Genomic DNA, 19,778 nt, shown 5'->3' with positions numbered 1-19,778 from the left:
TATATGATACCATTATTTGTTAATGAATATATAAATCTTTATGGGACCCAGAAAATTATATAGATTTTAAAATCAGACATGTGGATTTTGAAATACAAAAGTTTAACTTTGGATTTGAATCTTTGTATTTTCGGATTTTCAAATCTAGTAATAAATCATTAACAAGATAACATTGAATTTCAACTAGTATTTGTAAATTATTAAATAGATAAATTCCCGTAAAAGTTTTTAAATCTATGATCTATATAACATATTTATTTAGATTTGTGTATTAATTAAAATTTATGACCTAATAAACCGCAGATAAGGCTATAGCAAAATTGATTGAATAAATTTATTTATTTTGGGAAAAAATATAGGACCTATGGATGAAAAATGAGATATAGATTGGAAATGGAAACAAAGAAGAGGAGATAAAAGAGTAATTTTTACAAATTTCTCTCTCTCTTTTTTCACTTTTCTTACAATATCTTCTTATCATGTCTCAACCAATTATAATTAATCTCCTACGTGTGCGGTCTTCGGGCCACATGTTTACATCACTATTCATGTTCTTCTTTGCAAGCTCTTCTATAAATGAGCGTCAATATATATAGTGGAGCCTTTTAATCTAAGTATACGAGTTTATTTGTGGTTGTAGCAAAATATATAATAGAAATGAGACACTCTTCTCCCGCTGTATACATTCATCTGGTAATAACTCGAACATGTGCATGCGTTTCTTCTCATGAAGGAACAGTTTCTTTTAGGTACATTCTTAAGGGTATATATATAAAAACGTGATAGTGTGTCATGTGTTATGTATAGGTGCAACACATGATAGAGACATGTTTGACCTTTAACATGAGCAAAGAGGAATGCATGGAAGCTCTCTCAGAGAATGCAAACATCAATCCCATCATCACGTCCACTGGTTTGGACCTCTCTTATCATATTTTCCATACATTTGATGCATTTTACTCGATCATTCCAATGTTTTTTGGCACTGGTCACCGTTATATTTTTGAATATGTCTCGGCTTTCCACAAGTTATATATAAACTCTTAGTCTTTTAATACGCTACATGATAGAGTTAACCATCGATAATCTTATAGCTTTTTTGTTTATGTTTATTTTATGTATGTTGACGAATGGTCTCGATTATCTCGTATAAGTATTCTACGGCCTCGGAGATTAATTGTAGTGTTATTTGTTGTTTATGTTGTCACTGTCAATGAATTAAAACTAGTTTGGAAGGAGCTGGTTAAAGAGAACAAGGACTTCTTTGAGACGTACGAGCAGAAGCTTATGAAAAAGGAATCAATGTCGGAGGAGGAGACAAACCAATTAATTCAGAACATCATCTCTTTGTGATGATTAAAAGTCTTATATTCTATCCATATGTGATTCTTCCTTAAGAACATCTCTTTGTGATGCATACATACCCCATATGTTATGAATAAGCTATGTGTCGATCTCGTAGTATTATTGCTCTAAAAATCTTATGTGTCGATCTCATAGCTGTCTAGCTCCGAAACTGATCCATTGATCTCAAAATTTTAATCCAAACATTTTATCTTTTGGAAGGTAATTATAGCTTTGGCATTGACTAAGAAAATGAAAAACAATAACACTTCATATCTAAAATTAGAGAATATAATTTAACCTTATCCGGGAAAGAAAATTAAACAGATTACAGTACATATATTTAAACATCTCTTGTGATGCATATCTCATATATTAATGAATAAGCTATGTGTCGATCTCATAGTATTATTGCTCTATAAATCTTATGTGTCAAAATCTCATAGCTATTCTAGCTCCAAAGGTTCAAAATCTGAAATACTACGATACATGTAATATATATATATATATATATATATATATATATATATATTTATGTTACTTAAATCAGTGATGTATTTATTTCGTTTTATCTGTAAAATGATTAAATACGGTACACAAAATACTAGAATATATTTATTATATATAACCAACACGGGTTTTTAACATTTAACGTTAGTTCTTAATTTGATTATAGAACTGATGGCAAATTGTACTAATTTTCTAACAGTTATTGAAAATGATTAAAGAAAAAGTCACTGCGGGCTATTTCAATAAGCTTCGTATAATAATTTGGTCATGTATTTAATTAATATTTGAATGATATTATATGTATAAGAATATAGTATTGATACTAATACAAATAGAAGCGTTTAACATAATCAGTAAATAAAACTAATAAAAATGTTGGATGCTTTGTTGATGTAAATTTGGTTTTATTATAATACAATCTTTATCTGTTAATAGATACTTCTTATGTTAATATAGAATAAATGTTAGGTCGATCTTCATCTTCTTATTCGACAGATTAATTGTTTCATAATTTTTTTTTATTTAATAGGATTTTAAAAGAAATTCATTTGTGTGCGATATGTATATATAACACTAGTGACAAAATCGTTAAATATTGTAATAACGATTGACTCTCCGAAGATGAAACGTTAACATGACAATCAACACCTTAAAAGTGTTAAAAGTCTTTCCTGTGTGGACACATCAGTTTTTTCAGTGAACCTCAGCTTGATACCTCTGCAAAATTAACAATCAATTAAAACATTTCGATTAATATAGCTCATTTACTTCAACCAATAAAAACATACTATTTTTCTATATCATCTCATCAATTTAACAAAATTAAAATTAGACATGGGCTTACCCCAACTAAATTACTTTCAAAACTAAAATCTATATAAAAATATGGGCCTAAACTTCCTAATCTAAAAACTTAGGCCTAGACAAATAAAACGAATCTAATATACCGAACCAAAACCAATGAAAAAAAACTCAAACCAAACAGAACCAAAAATTTGAAAATAACCGAATATATATTAAATTCTATAACCGAAAGAACCGAAACAGAATGGATAGAAACTGAAATATTTTGGGTAACCGAAAATATCCTAAATATAATTATACTTTCAAAAATATTAGTTCTTTCTAGACTAAATAATTAAAAGATATAGATAATAGTAATATCCGAGAATATTCAAAGAAAAATAACTGAATTTATAGTAAATTTCAAAACCGAAAGAACCGGAACAGAACAAAAATTTCAAAATATACGAATGACACTAAACTTTATAACCGAAGGAATAAATAACCGAATGAATACCTACCGAAACTGAACAGATAACCGAATGCCGATGACTAAGAAAATTTATCTAAGGGCCTGACTGGTTGAAACGCAGTGGTTACAGTTGTGATTGCGAGAGTTTACGGAATCAGAAGGTTGCGGTTTTAAGCGTTATAATTTAAACGACTGGTTTAGCGGTTAAAAATTTGTGCATTTGCGAGAGCTTTATGACTGGTTAACGGATTTACGTTTATGGTAGAAAAATTACGGGTGTATGTTTTTTGCAGAAAAATTACGGGCTTACGTTTTTTGCATAAAAATTACGAGTTTACATTTTTTTGGCGGGAAAATTACAGGTTTACGTTTTTGGCGGGAAAATTACGGGTTTACTATTTTGGCGAGAAAATTACAAGTTTACTATTTTGGCGGAAAAATTACGGGTTTACTTTTTGGGGAAAAATTAAGAGGTATGTTTTGGCGGGAAAATTACGACTTTATGATAATATTATTATCATGATGATAGCTATTATGACTATGATATATTTATATGATGATGATGATGATGGTGATAGTAGTATGATATTATGAGAGGGTAATAATGATTAAAGGCCTCGCTGATTTAAACATAGCGTTTGCGGTTATGAATAAAAGTGTCTGCGGAAGCAGACGGTTGCGGTTTCAAGCGTTATGAAATATTTTGAACCACTGGTTTAATGGTTAAAAATTGAAGCGTTTTCTAGAGTTTTATAACTGGTTAACCAGCAGGTGGTTTTACGGTAAAATGAAAAATAACAAAAAATAATAATATATAATTATACAAAGTATAAAAATACCAAAATATTATATTATTATGATAAAATGTGAAATTTAAATATAACTAATAATAAAATAAAATTCTTCCTAATTATTCAAACTAATTAAATTTTATACTCAAATATGCATTTGATTCATAAAACAAATCACTAAGTAATATGCAAATTACAAAAAGAAGAAGATGACAAACTAAAAAAAATATTTTCAATTTTGTATCTTCCGGATTAATAATATTATTATAATACTTAGTTAGTATCTTATCATTTTTCAGTTTGGTTTGATGCTATGATTATAATGGAGAAAAAAACTAGCGTTTAAGATAAATCACCAATATATATGGAAGTTTTGGAAAAGAACCTTACGCTGAAAAATGTTACAAATGACATTGTTGATGTAATATGTAAACAAGCAAAAAAAGGTTACAACTAAGATGTCATTTTTGTTCTTCAACATATGAATCAAATATGCATGTGGAAAACATTAAAATCAAAGATGATAACTCCGTATAACATATTCTTAAGAATCTAAAATAACTTTAACCCCATTAGAATTAGCACATAGTGATTTTTAACTCTTTTTACTTTTGTTTATTGACTCTTCTATATAAATGTTCGTAAAGCAAAAAATTAGCTTCTAAAACTTATAAAGGCTATATGTATTACTAAAAAAAATTTTAACAAATGCATTGTGTTTACAATCACTTTCAAATGAATCTTTTTATTCTACATATATATGACAAATGACATTTAATACCTACATAAAGCTTAACAAATTACATTAAAAAAAAACCCGCGACTTGGCGCGGGTTTCGCCCTAGTCTCGTTAATAACACATGAACTTAAAGATATTTTAAGAAATATTTTCAATTAGTATATAAGGAATATACAAAATTAAAGATAATTTAGCCTTATCAAACAAGAATGTTAAACATATTACCTATATTTCTTATATACTATTAAGTATAAATTAAGAAATACAATAAATTTATTAGAAATGTTTAAAACTTAAATGGTATGATATCTTAATATATATATAATTAGTAAATGCATGTTATATAGAATGTGTAAGATTAAACTTTTCTTTTAAAAAATATTGATTACTATATAGAATTTAGATATCGTAAAAAAAATTCTTTATTTCTCACACCTGCCTACTTAGACTGGTCTTATCTAATAAAATTATTAACCGTCTGCAGATTTAGTGTTATGAGATATTTAAAAGATTTATGAAAACAATCCCAAGTTCTGTAACAATGTAAGACTAAATTCAATTATGGCTCGATGTTTCAAGGTGTTATGCATTCTAATTGAAGAATGAGATGATATTGAATCCAAATGAAACTTTTCAAATGTTATTACTATACAATTGTTTTTTTTATTATAATATGTAGCGTAAGCCGAATTGTTTTAAAATAAGTTAATTTTTTTTTATCTATTTTAAAAATAAATTAAAATTCTATTTTTGGTGTATACACTATTCTTGAACATTGTTCGTTTGGAATCGGAGAGAAAAATGGAATGAATTTTTGGCATGCAATTGGCTTCGGCGTCTAAAACTTCTTTGCAACAAGTCCAACCTAAATTACCGAATTTTTCCGTGAAAATGGATTGAGAAATCTCTGCAGTGTATTCATGAATATCCATCACGGATGACCAACATTTATTTATATCAAGTAATCTTGGCATACCAGGAATCCGTTAGAACGGAAATGGAAAAGGAAACGGAGCCGGAAACTGGGGAACTAAGCATTTATAGAAACTTTGATGCATAACACCGTTAGGAGTGAAAACACATTTTTGATAGACATAATGAAATTGAGTAAATTGAGTATTGTTTTTTTTTTTAATTGTTGAATAACAAGAAGATATCCTTGCTTATTTATATGGAATGAAATGTGAAAATCTGATACTAATTTACTTAATTTCACATTTTTGAATACTTTAATTAGGTATTTGATCAGCCGTTTTATAAATCATATATATGAAAGTTGGCCAACACTCTCCATATGAGTGACATATCATCACACAAGAAAATGACATATGTCATTCTACATTAATTAAATTAAAAAACTAGCAAAACTAATTGAGAAAAAAATAAAATAAAACCAATAATCAAAACTAATTAATAGTCATACAAGACATTAGACATACCAAAAAAATAACAACATGAGACTCTATATGACTATATGGTAGGGATGAGAATTACATTGTTGACTTAAATTACTAGCATATCAAGATGTGATTGTGTACTAGATGACGAGAGAATATATGGAATAAAGAATTGTTTGTTACAATTAATTTAGACAAGTTTCAAAACACATAAATAATATAACTACATACATTGTATCAGTATATCATATATTGTTGTAGTATGTGATCATGATAGTGAAATATTAGAATAATAAATATATAAATATTCATATTGTAGTAGAATTGATATTTCGAGTTATAGATGAATCTAATCATAAAAAATAATAATTATATTAAATAGATGAATTTATCAAAATGAACATCAAAATCAACAAAAAATCATAATCATATTTTTCGATAATTTTAAAAACAAAAACCCATGCTACGCATGGGTGTTCATCTAGTTTAAATAAAAGTTGAAATTCCAAGTGTGAAACAAGCAACATTAACTAAGAAATATTGAATACAAAGATAAAATAAATGTATAACAGCTTCACATAATTAATCAATCACCGATACATATCTCCAAAAAAAAATAAATAAATTGATTTCTAATATTTTATTCGAGAAAATTATTTGATTTGATTTAAAGGTATGGTTTGTAAAAGTTCTATACTTGAACCTACAACACAAGGAATCTATTATCTCTTTGCCAAACTGTCCACTCTTAAGAGTTCGAAAAGTGACACAAGAGAAATTCCAAGCATGGTGTATACATAGAAAGAAAGGTTAAAACCTAAGCTCTTATGGAATACTCTTGGGTTTTTATGAAATCTGATGATAATTGATAACGATAGTTTTTCAACCACTAAAAGCAAGTGAACACATCTATTAACTTGGATTGAACATTTTAGAACATTCTCTATAAAAGAGAAAGATGGTAAGGTTTTTTCCATATAAGAGAATAGTGAATTAAGCAATATCTTTTGCTTTTTGGCAAAAAAAAAAACAAAAAACAATATCTTTTGCATAGTTAAAAAACAGGCCATACCCAAATTAAAAACAAGAACCAAAAAAATGGAAAATTGGGTTAGAATCCAAAACCATGTAGCACACTTTGGCATGGTTCACCAAGAAACAAAATGAGGATTGTTTTACATGAAAATGTTTGTTTTTAATAATTTGATTCTAATAGATTTAACATATTTTTGAAACGACAAAAATAGGAAATTTTGTCTCGGATCCAATTTCTTCATTTTCAATATTTCGCTATATGGATATAGCTTTTCTAGATATCCAAATTTTGGAACGTTTCATATCAAATCAAATTATAAACTAGTATAATACAATTTGTAACTAAAACTACAACATATATACTTAACATCATATCACGCCGCACATAGTACAAGTAAACTATCTACTTGTAGAATATTTCTTGGTGACTAAATTAAAGATAATGATACATCAAATAAATTAAAATAAATTGCGGCATGGTCATGGGGATCTGCATCACTCACAAAATTGCGGATGCAACCACCATCTCGACTTCATTCAGTCTTTGGGTAGCTATGGCTCGAAGAGAGGCTTGCAACACAGTGGACGGCTCCAAGTTTTCCGTAGTAAATTTCTACCCACCAGAAAATGGATGAACATGCCAATAAGAAAACCATAAGAGATTCATGGTCGATGCATCCAAGTGGAAAGAGCTTGGAGCTCAGAACCAAATCTGCTAGTAAAGACGTTGGCATATATGATATATCCATCAAACCCGCTCTAACTTAAGCCCCAAGAGACCTTCCCTTCGCCAAAAAGCCTTATCGGAAATGTTATGTTCTCTTATGTGGTCGAGATGTAGAAGTTAAAATTGAAGAGGCTGTTAGAGACTTACCAAGAAAGGGATAGGACTTACTAATTGTTATCCAAGTCTATTGTGGGTTGTCTTCGGTAATCGGTTCTAAACTAGCAAATTTTATGCTTGCTAACTATTCGTAGTTGAGCTATGAGACTACCATGTTGGATGGGGACCTCCGGTTTGGGTTGTCGGCAATGTGGCTCTCACGTTAGACAAGGACAGCCAAGGAATTGAAACGTTGGTCACATTGCATAAAGAGAATATGTTGTCTTTCGACCAGAACCCATAACTCCTTGCATTTGCTTCCTAGTTCCTTGGTCTAATTTTTAAATCTAACTGCCTATATTAATATAAATCTCCTCATTGGTATAGATATATTAAATTATAATTAAGAAATATATAAATCTTAGTATAAATAAAAATATTAAATCTGAAAGTCCACTAATCCCGTGGTCTCAAGAGTTTGAAAATTTCTAGATCAACTTTTTACCCATTCTTGCGAATAGTAAAATTTCCATAATTGTCGCCAAAACATTCTCCAATTATGCTAATATAGGAAACCCATTTTCTACTATCTTATATATATATATATATATATTGAAAATATAAGAATAATTTAAAATGCAACAACAACTATAGATTTCATTGGAACACTTCAGAACCATGAAACTTTTTGCTATTATTTTGACCTTATATATTCCACCAAATTCTCGATGGTGAAAGGGTCAATATTTCTAAACATAGAAAACTTAACATGACTATAAAAGCAGCCAAAGAATTCCATTATTATTCATTCATTCTTCAGTCTCTCTTCCTCAAAAAAAAAAAAAAAAAAAAAAGTTTAAAACAAAAACTAAAAAAATAGAATAATGGCAAGAGTTCAACTATTGTTATGCTTCACCATTCTATTTGCATCTGTGACCCTTCTTGACCTAGTATCAGCACACCTGAAATTTAAGCCATCTTTGCCTCAAATCGAAGATCCAAAGACGGTGAAGGATGTAGAGCCTTACACCGTTAAAGTAGTAATGGTCTTTGTGGCCGACCTCGAGAAGGAATGTCCCAAGACAAACAAGTTCAAGGCCTTCTTTGAGAAACTTAGAGGATTCGCCAAGTATGTTTGCCCAATAAGAAGGATTGGCCAAGTAGATTACGACCGGGACATGAAGGCCAAAGCCGGGGGTATCTTCAAGGCCATATCTTCTTTTGCGATTGGAAAGGTAACTTCTTCTTCAAGGTAGAAAAATTATGGCTAATTAATAGACTAATTTATTTACTACATCATGCAAATATATCTAACAGATTAGGGAGGAAATTCAAGAGGAAAAACAGGAGGCTATTGATACCTTTAGGTTCATGAAATCTGTCGCGGCTAAAATTATGGGAGGTCGTAAGAAAGAGGAGAATGAAGAAACCATGACACTAACAGCTGAACAACAAAAGGAAATCAAAGAAGGAATCTTGAAATGGGAAACCATTATTACTCGGATCACAAACACAATGGTATCGAGCACATCAACCTCTGCTTCTTCCAGTGAAGAGTCTAGTGTTGGGAAAGAAAGTGAGACTTCCGCTAAAGGTGAAAGTGAGACTTCCGCTAAGAATGAAAGTAAGACTTCCGCTAAAGGCGAAAGTGAGACTTCCGCTAAAGGTGAGAGTAAGACTTCCGCTAAAGGAGAAAGTGAGACTTCCGCTAAAGGTGAAAGTGAGACTTCCGCTAAAGGTGAAAGTGAGACTTCTTCTTCAAAAACTGCCGAAGCTAGTCAGAGCAGCAGTTTAACAGTGACACAAGTGGAGGAAGAGACGTCAAAAGATGTTTCGACATTCATAATGAACCTCGAAAAGAAGTGTCCACAAAAGGAGGAATTCAAGGTCTTCTTCGAGCAACTTAAGGGTACGATGATTGCTCCCCGAAAAGAAAGAAAAGGTTTGTTCTCTAGGATTAAAACTGCTGCTGGGAAAATATCTGGTGCCATGCAAGTTATGAGGTCAAGAATTGGAAGCAAATCAGCAGAGGTAACTTTATAATAATTCAACTTTACTATAAAAATTGATGCAATAACTTCATTATAATTCATTTCCATAATTCTTTGTTTGTTTGTTTGTGGTATATTCATAGGTAAAGAAGAATATGGAAGCTTACCAAGAACAAGTGATGAAGACTCTCGAAGAGTTAGATACCATCCACGCTCAAATTGTGAGTCAGAACAAAGGCAAGGCTTCTTTGACATGCACACCCACACAACAAGTACAGATTAAGCAGACAATCACCAAATGGGAACAAGTCACAACCCAATTCGTTGAGGTTGCAGCTCAGAGTGAGTCGTCTGCATCTTCGTCTTCTTCCTCTTCCTCTTCTTCCTCTTCTTCCGGCAAGATGCAAGCAAAGTAAACTTGAAAGACAATAACTCACAAAATGCCGTAATATTATAACAACTAGCGAATAATTAAAGTTTTTTTTCTTCTTGTAAATAAAACCAAGATATGTATAGGCTAGGCATAGATATATCGACCGGCCTATGCAAAGAATAATTTTGTAAACATAAATAGAGATTGAAAGTTCCTATTCATAAGTGAATGAGATAACTAAAAGAATATTTTTGATATTTTTGGGTTGCTTAACATCTGTTTTTAGTGCATATAAGACACACGACATAACAACTTTTAACGAAGTTTCACAACGTATATACATCCTCAAACTTTTTGTTGATAATATTTTTTAAAAACACAATTACGGTTTATGGTTATTGTTCATCGTAGGATTTACACGACTATAAGAATCTTTCTTAATTTTGCGCTCAAAATATTTTCAATACAAACTGAACTCCCCAAGATTAACAAGATTAAAAATAGTTGTTAAAAACATAAATTAGCAAATGGTTAAGATATTGGTGACATGTGTTTGATTCGGTGTGGTTGGCATGGCCATTAATCAAGAGAGGTAACTAATATTAATCTGAGGTTTAAGGTTTCACAAAAGCATTGAGTTTTCTTGATAACTTACTATTAGAGACAACTTGGGGAATAAGACATGTATCTTGTGGACCAAGTATAATACATACATTCTTATATATCAAGGTTTTGTTGAAGAACAAAACCATCAACAAAACCATCTCCACGTTCTTTTTCCTTTCATTTTCGAAAATTCATCTCTTTCTAGTTGTTTTGACTTCTCACCAACTCAACACCACCACAATGTTTCTTTCCCACCACCGTCAACACCTTCTCTTGATCACCTGATTGCTTCTTACCTGTTTACCCTCTTCTTCTGTTAGAATCCTTGACAACCTCTTGATTCTTGTTCACATATTTTTCATGAGAGTTTGAATCTTTCGTAACCTCTTGATTCATCTTCCATTCGAGCAAAAAAAAAAAAAAATACCCACCGTGAACAACCATATAAGTTGCCATAAGTCGTCCTTTTAACCCATGCATGAGATCTCCGAATTGTCCTTTAAAGGTTCAATAAAGTTTTCAAGGTCAGCACTTAATATTTTGTTACGTTTCTTCCTTCCAGTTCCTGCTTAAGTATAAGGACGGGCAGTAAGACCGCCCCGTATCCACAAATTTAAAGAGCAATTTTTTTTTTTTTTTGTATATACGAAAGGGCACAAAAAAAATTTATATATGTACAAAGACACAAAAAAAAATATAGCTATAAAAAGGCACATTAAAAAAATTTCTATATATAAAAGGAGTACCAAAAAAAATTTATATATGTAAAAGGAGCACAAAAAAAAATTGTATATGTAAAAAGAGGACAAATTATTAATGTTAGTGGGATATTTTTTAAATTTGCCCAGAAGCATTTGAAATGTATGAGCCAACATTGCTTGCTTCCACTGGTTTTATTATGAAATAAAATGATGTTAAGTTGAGTTTCTTGATCAACCATGGAAGGTTGTTTGTGAAAACAGTTCAGTTTTGTCTATTTGATTTCAGTTATGAGTGAGCTAAAACAGTTTATCTAAAGGTTCGGCTTGGGCTATGAATGATCTAGAGCTACCACTAATTAGCAAAAAGATTTTCTCCAAAACATAAAGTTTTTTAATTGGTTTTGAGTTGCCTGAATTTTCATCCCTATACAAGTTGCAATTTCAAATTTTTATCATAAACTTTTTGCCACTTAAGAAACCACCCAACAAAATTTTAATCTCGATAAAACTACATGTGTTTTCGGTTTTATTCTTAAAACTGTGCTTCCAAATGAACCGATCAGTTAACCGGTAATAATTCATCCGATTTGACTTACCCAATATTTAACCAAAATTAATCCGATTTTGACTCTATTTTAACCCAAAAAAAAATTAAAAGAATATCTTCTCTACAATAAGATATCTTTTTATTTATTTTTTTAGTTTTGATAAACAATTAAAGATAAGAACCTATAACTTAATTTTACCAAAAAAAATAATATGAAAAATATACCACGAATTTCTTTTGTTTTAAGCTATTGGTAATATAAGAACATATACATTTTCCTTTTGACAATCATTTTTTTTTCTTTAAATCTAAAGCTATGTTTCTTTTGAAACAAAACATACATTTTTCGGTAATCATAAATATGACCTTTGACTACTTGTTAACTGATAGGTTCAGTTGGAGGTATAGTTTTAAGAACAAATCCAAAAATACGTGTAGTTTTATGAGTTTAAAGTTTTTTTGGTGGTTTTTTAATTGACAAAAAGTTTGGAGTGGAAAACTGAGATTGTAACTAGTATTGAGCTGAAAATTCAGGCAACCATAGATTTTCCCTTAATAAGTTACTTAAAACTTAAAAATGAACTAGAATGATTTTCATGATTGTTACAAGAACTAGATGATGATCATGATTGTTGTAAACTTCAAGATTTTTGAAAACCCATATGAACTATAATTTCAAACCTTTAAGAATAACACAAAGGTAATTTTTTTTTTTAGCATAAGATTATTCCACTAAGATTAACCAATAAAATGAAACAATCATGTCTAAAATTGGAAATAGAGTAAAATTTATTAATAAGAAACAACAATCATCGGAAAAAACTCGTAAATATGTCTTAGGATCGGAGTTCTCTTGGGATTCTAGATCATCAACGTAGACCAGCATCCCGTGTTCTTCATCCAATTCTCGGCCATTTTGAGAGTGTCACTTTGCGTCTTCTCTTCATCGGCTCGTTTCAAATTCTCTTTCATTTCCCTCTCTTTTCGAGCTCTAAGGCTCTCACCAGCGGAAGTCGCGGTCAGATTTTCTTTGAAAAGTTTATGAAGATCCCGCTGAAACCCTTCGTAGACATGTATACTGCAGTACCCAAAGATAACTAATATCGTTTTTTTTTTTTCTTTCATATTCCACTTATTGTAAGCTATAGTGATAAACTTATTTAACCTTTATAATATTTTTACTAATAATTAATTACCCAATCGATTTAACTAAATTTCTTTGTTTTATGAAACGAGAATCTTAGCCACAAATATTTGGTAGAATAAATATTATCACAATCTATACTATTACATGTTGTGTCACATAAACTAAGTATCATTACACACATACAAAAAAACAATACACATTTTATGCACATATGAATCTGCCCGATACTTGAAGTTATTTTTCTTCATTAAAATTCCGACTATTATATCAATCAAAGACTATTTTACAAAAATAAAACGAAATTCTAATAACTCTTTCCGGTGGAATTAAATTCTTGTTAGCCGACAAAAAAAAAAAAAAAATCTTGTTACGATTACAATTATCTTGATCATGTTAATCATAATTTTGCATTTGTCAAATTAAAATAGATATTTTCATGGATTTCATTTGTAATGGGCCTTAGGCCCGATTAAATCAAAAAGGGTTTATTCAAAATCTCAGAGAGCCTCTATTCTAATTTTGCAAGTGAAAAACTTTAACTCTTTTTTTTTTCGTTTTTGGGATTTGCCAACTTCGATTTCTTTGGTTGGGATTTGTTTATACGTTTCCTTCGATTTCGCTCGAGCTTCGATCTGAAAAGCTTCGAGCTTTTAGACAAATCCATGGATTCTTCGCCAGTTTCTGCTCGATTCGATATATTCGAGATTTATCGTAGATTCTGTGGTAAAGTCTCAAACTTTGATCTTTTCTTGATTCATATATTAGTTTTTGTATATAAAGGATCAATCTTTTAATTACCCATATAGTGTTGATTTAAGTTATCTATACATTGCTTTGGAAAAAAAGTTGAATCCTTTTGAGTTCTGTGGTTTGTTACTTAACTAGGGTTTTATCAAGATCTTTTGCTTATAGGAATGTTTATAGGACTAATTGAGTTTCTGTTGTTGGAATGTGATCAGCTATTCGATCAGGACAACAATTGTGTAATAAGAAACCCTGTGATGGCGAAGAATCTCAAAGATTTAACTTGTCTAAAGAAGCAATAACTCAGCTCTTATATCTAGTAGAGAATAAGTTTCAAGCTAGGTATGGACTTGAGTAGCCAATTCATTATCTTCAGGGTTCTCTATTGAAGCAAAGATTACTGCTTTTGAGCTGATTCTTGTTTACGGTTGTAGGAACTCAATTTTTGATGAATTGTTTAAGTTGATGTCAATTCAATATCTTCATGGCTAAGCAAAAATAACCGCTCTTGAGCTGATTCTTTTGCTTGTTTACCGTTGCAGGAACTCGATTTTTGATGAATTGTTTAAGTTGATGTCACGGCTAGACTTAATGGCAAGTTGTTTTGTATCTCGGTTCTTTAGTTTTCGGGTTAATTAGGTTCTTGATTGTGATCTGACCTTTGATATGTACTCTTTGTAGGTGGACTTTACGGAGTTTACTTGCTTTTACGATTTTGTTTTCTTTATGTGCCGCGAGAATGGGCAAAAGAATATAAGTAAGTGGTTTTGTAGTCATTGCTTTGGCTGCAGTAGCCAAAGGAGATGATAGTTAAACTTGTTTGAATGATGTTCCAGCTATAAGTAGAGCTATTACTGCATGGAAACTTGTTTTGGCTGGGAGATTTAGGTTACTTAACCGCTGGTGTGACTTTATCGAGGTACTTTTTGGTTGTTTTTTGTACCAAATGGCTCTTTGTGTTTGTATATCTAATGAGAAGGAGATGATGTTAACTTGTAGAAAAATCAACGGCACAATATTTCAGAAGATACTTGGCAACAAGTCTTGGCGTTTAGTCGTTGTGTACATGAGAATCTAGAAGGATATGACTCTGAAGGTACAAATTGTTAGAAGTGTGTAAATATGTTTATGTTTTGATTCATCTTATGGTATTTGTTTCACTCAGGTGCATGGCCTGTCCTAATAGATGACTTTGTCGAGCATATGTACAGGTTCGAAATGATAAAAGCTTTTGTCCTGAATACCTTTTACTCTACACATTAAACAATGAGACTCAATCTTGTTTTGTTGATGCGCAGTATTTTAGGACCGAATAAGGACACTAGCTTGTTCTGCAAATGTGGTGACACAGAATCTGAATCATGCCTCTATCAAGAAGGTACATATCTGTGGTTTTTATAATCTTAGATCGTAAAATTTTTCGTGACATAGTCTTATCATCTTCTTCTTCTTCTTTTGGTATTAGATGAGCATCACAAAGATTATCGCCGCCCACACACGGGTTTAAGAAACATTCCAGGTTTAAAGAGAAAAACATCGAAGAAGAATGACGAAGAAGAAGAAGATGAAGATGAAGAAGTGTTAGAAACCCAAAACTCTTCTTCTTTGCTAAACTTCAAACGAATCAAAACCAGCAACAGTCCAAGGTGTTCATCAAAGTCCCCTTGTTCAATCGAGCGAAGTCTTTCACAAGGTTTTGCGAGTCTTTTATCGACTGGAGATAAACCATGAAACACTGGAACATCGTCGCACATATATATAGATTATACAAAGCAAAAGAATTCTCAAGGTGTTGTCTCATTTTTTCCTACCTAAATACCTCACTTCTTTAAATGACAGTTGAGTTCTTCTTTGTTGTAAGCTATAGAATAATTTGTTCCTTCAATCATTCATAATTTGATCTTATTCCATTTTAATCTCTTTTTTTTTGAGTGGTCATTTTGACTACTTTTAAATAACGTCAAGTTTCTAGAGAAATTTTTGACTATTTGTGAGAACAAGTTACCAAGCAGCATTAACAAACAGAAGAATTAACACAACACTAAACCCAAAATTAATTAAGCATTTGTTTCATTTTCAAAAAGAAAATTCCATAAACATTTGAGCATTTGTTTCGTTTTGTTTGTAAGTCATAGTTTTTATATGTATGTATAATAATACAACAAATTAGTTGATTTAAAATGCTAACTATATTAGATTATTTATTGCATAAAACGTTTTTTTTTTTTTGGATATTTTTTCATTCTATTTAATTTCTTAACATATTCTAAAAATTCTTCTATTTAATTGGTCAAACTTCTAAAGATTCCTTTTTTTATGTAAATATTATATATTTTAATGTTAGATCAGTTTCATTCTCTCATTAGTCACCAATTCTACCAAATCCCAATCCAAAGAAATATTATATGTTCTAGGTGGCTCTTGATTTTCTTTCACAAAACCAAAAACACTCATTAGTCACCAATTCTACGAGTTCGTGTGATTTCTCCGGTTCATCAAGCTCGTCGTACGTCTCTTCTTATTTTTCAGGTTCATTCTCTTTTTCTTTTTCTTAAACCAAAAAGTTTTGAAGTTTTTGTCCATGCATTTTCTCGAGTAATATTTTATATGCATAGTTCTCTTCTCTGAAAACTAAACAAACATTCTCCTCCAAGATCTATGTGAGTTTAGTCTAATTGTCGACATTTTTGTGGTAGCATTTTTATTGGGATGATTAGGTAAAAAACCTTAGAGAAGATATCTAAATTACAAACATAGGTATCCTATGATAGGCTAAATCTTTTTAAATCCAGCAAATTAACTTTATATTGTAGCCTTTTTGGGTTTAAGTTTAAGGGTAGGCTAGAGTTTTTGATTTAGGTTTAATGTGTATGATTTAGAATTTGATTTGGAATGAAGTAATAAATTTTATAATATTTTCCTGATTCTGATATACATCATATTTGGAGTATTATCATAAATCTTTATTTTCACAAAAGATGGAAAAAGCTAAAATCTAATTAGTTGGCATTGAATATCTCTATCGTATAGGACATTTTTTCATCATCTTTAAAAACTACACACCGAAAAGTTTCCTCTTGCTTGCAAATGTGTGTGTTTCCACTCATTCCTCTTTCATGATCTTAAAGGCTGATATAGTTCTCACGAACTCCTTTAGAGAGCTCAATTTGTTTTTATTTTTTTTTCATGTTAGAAGATTTCCTTTGGATATGAAGCTCTTTAGAGTTAGAAAAACTCCCACCGTTGATTTTGTTTACAGAAGTCTTAATCCTAGTCCAATTAGAATTTCCATTATTATTATTTTTTCCTTATTGGTTTTGGACTATTTTTTTTTCTTATATATAAATAAGGTTTGAAGCTTGTTTGTGAACTACATCCAAGCGTTACAATTTGGAGGGTTTTTGGGTTTATCGGTTTATCCTAGGGAAGAGAAGAGTTTGACTTTGGGGCTTGTGTTCTGTTTTGTTTTCTACTATCTTGATAAAGATTTTGGGTTTTGAATTTGGTTCTTTACCCTAACAATTTCCAGGTACATTTAAGTTTTTTTTTTCAATGTTTATGTGATCTCTCATTTCTGTACCCGATATCTAGAGCTTAGTTAGAGATATAAAAAAAAATCCCATGTATTTTTTCTATGTGTAACAAGCCTTGGAAATTTTGAGATTATCAAGTTAATTGTGTGACTAGGGTAGGTAATCGAGTTTAGAGTTTGCTTTCTTTTTTTTGAGAAGTAGTAATAAGCTAAGCAAAGTTATAAAATATTATTGTTGTGTATTAGTAGTCTCAATCAAATATCACTAACCACGCTTCTCTTGCTTATGCTTTAAATTACTCAACTGTATTGATTTCTTTCTTCTCTTCTTTCCCCAAAAATCTACTTTTTCATAATGATGATCATAGTTTCTCCATTTTTCTTATTAGAGGTCATTAGCTATGGAAGAAGATAACCAAGAAATACAACGTGACAATGTCGGATCTTCATCTTTCTTTAAAACATGTTTCAACGCACTCAATGCTCTTTCAGGTTCATATTTCTTATTTGGTTCGATAGACTTATTTATTAATGAATATCACTAATTAGGGTATTGAATTGCTTTAGGAATTGGAATATTATCGGTACCATATTCACTTGCTCGTGGAGGATGGTTGAGTCTTTCACTTTTGTTACTCCTAGCCGTAACCGCCTTCTACACATCCTTACTCATTACAAAATGTATGAATGCGGACCGCAACATCAAAACATATCCCGACATAGGAGAACGCGCATTTGGTAGACCGGGAAGAATCATTGTGTCAGTCTTCATGCACCTAGAGCTCTATCTAGTCACCACGGGTTTCTTGATCCTCGAGGGCGACAATCTTCACAATCTTTTCCCGGGTTTTACCATCGAAATGATCGGATTGAGATTGAATGGCAAACAAGCTTTCATGGCGACCGTCGCCTTTGTCATTATGCCAACTCTATGGTGGGATAATCTCAGCGTCTTGTCGTATGTTTCTATGAGTGGCGTTTTAGCTACGACTGTGACGCTTGGATCAATATCTTGGATTGGCGCATTTGATGGGATTGGGTTTCATCAAAAAGGAAAGTTGATAAATTGGAGTGGGATCCCTACTGCTTTGAGCTTATATGCTTTTTGCTATGGTGCGCATCCAGTTTTGCCCACTTTGTATTCTTCTATGAAAAGCAAACATCAGTTCAACAATGTAAGTCATTTCTATCTAAACCAATCACTACCATTAACCAACAAATCCATGACCCTTTTTCGTCTTTTTTTTTGTCATCCGAAAATAAATTAGGTTTCAAACGAGCCATTCCAGAGTTTTTTTTTTTCTCGTTTGTTTCTGTTTTGTTCGCTTTTCTTATAAGATTTTATTTTCCCCAAGTCTAGTTTATTGAAAATGAATAATGTTAACTTCACTCTTTGTTTGTGCAGGTCCTACTAATATGTTTTATATTATGCACCATAGGATACACATCAATGGCAGTTTTGGGCTACTTAATGTATGGATCACAAACATTATCACAAATAACACTGAATCTTCCAATTCATAAGACGAGTTCGAAGGTGGCAATATACACAACTCTCGTAAACCCGGTAGCCAAATACGCACTGATGATCACACCAACCGTGAACACTATAAAAGATTGGTTTCCTTCACGGTACTCCAAAAAGGCATACTTACATCTCTTGATAAGCACATTTTTCATCATAAGTAGTGTCGTGATCGCCGAGACACTTCCCTTTTTTGGTTATATGATGTCGCTGGTTGGAGCATTATTGAGCGTTACGGTTTCTATACTTCTGCCTTGTTTATGTTACTTGAAGATCTTTGGAAACTACAAGAAAATTGGGTGTGAGACTATAATGTTGTTTGGAATGGTAGTGATGAGTGTTTTTGTTGGGGTAATAGGTACTTACATTGCACTTCGAGATATAATTGGTAGTGTATAAATGTTTTGAGAATTATGAGGGTTGTGTTGTCCTAAATGAAGTTTTTTTAATACCCCAAAAAGTGTTAACTTCAATTCATAAAAGTTCTTCCTTTTAGGTACTTACATTGCAATTTCTAGCTCTATCGAAGTGTTGGAAACATTTGAGTGGTTGGTTTTTTATTTCCATCAAAATCTTTCTTATTTCAGTCTTGCGTTACACTTTACTTAATGTTTTCTTTTGTAAAGCTTCTCAATGCAACATTATAAATTTGGTTTCAATGTTGTTGAAGGCTTAGAACATGAATCTTAAGATGACATTCTTTCACATTATTATGGTA

The 19,778-nt window shown here is 31.1% G+C and overlaps 4 protein-coding genes, 1 long non-coding RNA gene and 1 pseudogene across 15 annotated transcripts; 4 read left to right on the top strand and 2 right to left on the bottom strand.

Moving 5' to 3' along the window:
* Nucleotides 1-631: 631 nt before the first annotated feature.
* On the top strand, nucleotides 632-1,353 carry AT3G28990 (Plant protein 1589 of unknown function; the record flags this gene model as incomplete). Its single annotated transcript, NM_113820.1, has 3 exons — nucleotides 632-693; nucleotides 808-913; nucleotides 1,229-1,353. Exons 1-3 carry the CDS (start codon nucleotides 658-660, stop codon nucleotides 1,351-1,353), a joined length of 267 nt encoding a protein of 88 aa, NP_189541.1. The 5' UTR covers nucleotides 632-657.
* A 4,011-nt stretch (nucleotides 1,354-5,364) lies between these two features.
* AT3G28985 lies at nucleotides 5,365-5,677 on the bottom strand (annotated as a pseudogene). The gene has a single exon.
* A 3,020-nt stretch (nucleotides 5,678-8,697) lies between these two features.
* Nucleotides 8,698-10,587, top strand: AT3G28980 (mediator of RNA polymerase II transcription subunit-like protein, putative (DUF1216)). Of its 5 annotated transcripts, none has more exons than NM_001338994.1 (4): nucleotides 8,698-9,129; nucleotides 9,212-9,488; nucleotides 9,609-9,925; nucleotides 10,029-10,587. In NM_001338994.1, the coding sequence occupies exons 1-4, from the start codon at nucleotides 8,779-8,781 to the stop codon at nucleotides 10,299-10,301; spliced, it is 1,218 nt and encodes a 405-aa protein (NP_001326979.1). In that variant the 5' UTR covers nucleotides 8,698-8,778; the 3' UTR covers nucleotides 10,302-10,587. The 5 variants fall into 5 exon arrangements, with proteins under 5 accessions (NP_001326979.1, NP_001326978.1, NP_189540.2 ...); NM_001338995.1 differs by having other exon boundaries at nucleotides 9,633-9,925; nucleotides 10,029-10,531; NM_001338997.1 differs by having other exon boundaries at nucleotides 8,702-9,129; nucleotides 9,212-9,560; nucleotides 9,633-9,925; nucleotides 10,029-10,514.
* Nucleotides 10,588-10,922: 335 nt separating this feature from the next.
* Nucleotides 10,923-11,171, bottom strand: AT3G05645. Its single transcript, NR_141190.1, has one exon. It is a non-coding gene; the product is annotated as an other RNA (long non-coding RNA).
* A 2,516-nt stretch (nucleotides 11,172-13,687) lies between these two features.
* Nucleotides 13,688-15,919, top strand: AAR3 (defective in cullin neddylation protein (DUF298)). Of its 2 annotated transcripts, none has more exons than NM_113818.4 (9): nucleotides 13,688-13,982; nucleotides 14,219-14,345; nucleotides 14,546-14,597; nucleotides 14,685-14,760; nucleotides 14,840-14,922; nucleotides 15,003-15,099; nucleotides 15,169-15,214; nucleotides 15,302-15,381; nucleotides 15,469-15,917. In NM_113818.4, exons 1-9 carry the CDS (start codon nucleotides 13,922-13,924, stop codon nucleotides 15,732-15,734), a joined length of 888 nt encoding a protein of 295 aa, NP_189539.1. In that variant the 5' UTR covers nucleotides 13,688-13,921; the 3' UTR covers nucleotides 15,735-15,917. The 2 variants fall into 2 exon arrangements, with proteins under 2 accessions (NP_189539.1, NP_001326021.1); NM_001338993.1 differs by having other exon boundaries at nucleotides 13,781-13,982; nucleotides 15,190-15,214; nucleotides 15,469-15,919.
* Nucleotides 15,920-16,500: 581 nt separating this feature from the next.
* AT3G28960 (Transmembrane amino acid transporter family protein) lies at nucleotides 16,501-19,654 on the top strand. 5 transcript variants are annotated; one of them, NM_001338989.1, is made up of 4 exons: nucleotides 16,501-16,532; nucleotides 17,925-18,027; nucleotides 18,103-18,710; nucleotides 18,941-19,515. In NM_001338989.1, the coding sequence occupies exons 2-4, from the start codon at nucleotides 17,937-17,939 to the stop codon at nucleotides 19,457-19,459; spliced, it is 1,218 nt and encodes a 405-aa protein (NP_001319665.1). In that variant the 5' UTR covers nucleotides 16,501-16,532; nucleotides 17,925-17,936; the 3' UTR covers nucleotides 19,460-19,515. The 5 variants fall into 5 exon arrangements, with proteins under 5 accessions (NP_001319665.1, NP_001327239.1, NP_001327237.1 ...); NM_001338990.1 differs by lacking the exon at nucleotides 16,501-16,532 and adding an exon at nucleotides 17,067-17,532 and having other exon boundaries at nucleotides 18,941-19,654; NM_001338992.1 differs by lacking the exon at nucleotides 16,501-16,532 and adding an exon at nucleotides 17,078-17,532 and having other exon boundaries at nucleotides 17,927-18,027; nucleotides 18,941-19,506.
* Nucleotides 19,655-19,778: the final 124 nt, after the last annotated feature.

This window comes from Arabidopsis thaliana, chromosome 3, assembly GCF_000001735.4.
Source record: "Arabidopsis thaliana chromosome 3, partial sequence".
NCBI classification, from domain to species: Eukaryota; Viridiplantae; Streptophyta; class Magnoliopsida; order Brassicales; family Brassicaceae; genus Arabidopsis; species Arabidopsis thaliana.
This window is presented reverse-complemented; position numbering and strand designations above follow the sequence as displayed.

What these genes read in the sequence shown, in the direction of transcription:
- AT3G28980 (NM_113819.3), top strand. Translation starts at nt 8,779, where the DNA reads ATGGCAAGAGTTCAACTATTGTTATGCTTCACCATTCTATTTGCATCT. An exon ending in CTTCTTTTGCGATTGGAAAG is followed by an intron (nt 9,130 to 9,211) that starts GTAACTTCTTCT and finishes TATATCTAACAG; the next exon opens with ATTAGGGAGGAAATTCAAGA. An exon ending in TTGGAAGCAAATCAGCAGAG is followed by an intron (nt 9,926 to 10,028) that starts GTAACTTTATAA and finishes GTATATTCATAG; the next exon opens with GTAAAGAAGAATATGGAAGC.
- AAR3 (NM_113818.4), top strand. Translation starts at nt 13,922, where the DNA reads ATGGATTCTTCGCCAGTTTCTGCTCGATTCGATATATTCGAGATTTAT. An exon ending in GATTTATCGTAGATTCTGTG is followed by an intron (nt 13,983 to 14,218) that starts GTAAAGTCTCAA and finishes GAATGTGATCAG; the next exon opens with CTATTCGATCAGGACAACAA. An exon ending in GAATGGGCAAAAGAATATAA is followed by an intron (nt 14,761 to 14,839) that starts GTAAGTGGTTTT and finishes ATGATGTTCCAG; the next exon opens with CTATAAGTAGAGCTATTACT.
- AT3G28960 (NM_001338990.1), top strand. Translation starts at nt 17,937, where the DNA reads ATGGAAGAAGATAACCAAGAAATACAACGTGACAATGTCGGATCTTCA. An exon ending in CGCACTCAATGCTCTTTCAG is followed by an intron (nt 18,028 to 18,102) that starts GTTCATATTTCT and finishes GAATTGCTTTAG; the next exon opens with GAATTGGAATATTATCGGTA. An exon ending in GCAAACATCAGTTCAACAAT is followed by an intron (nt 18,711 to 18,940) that starts GTAAGTCATTTC and finishes TTGTTTGTGCAG; the next exon opens with GTCCTACTAATATGTTTTAT.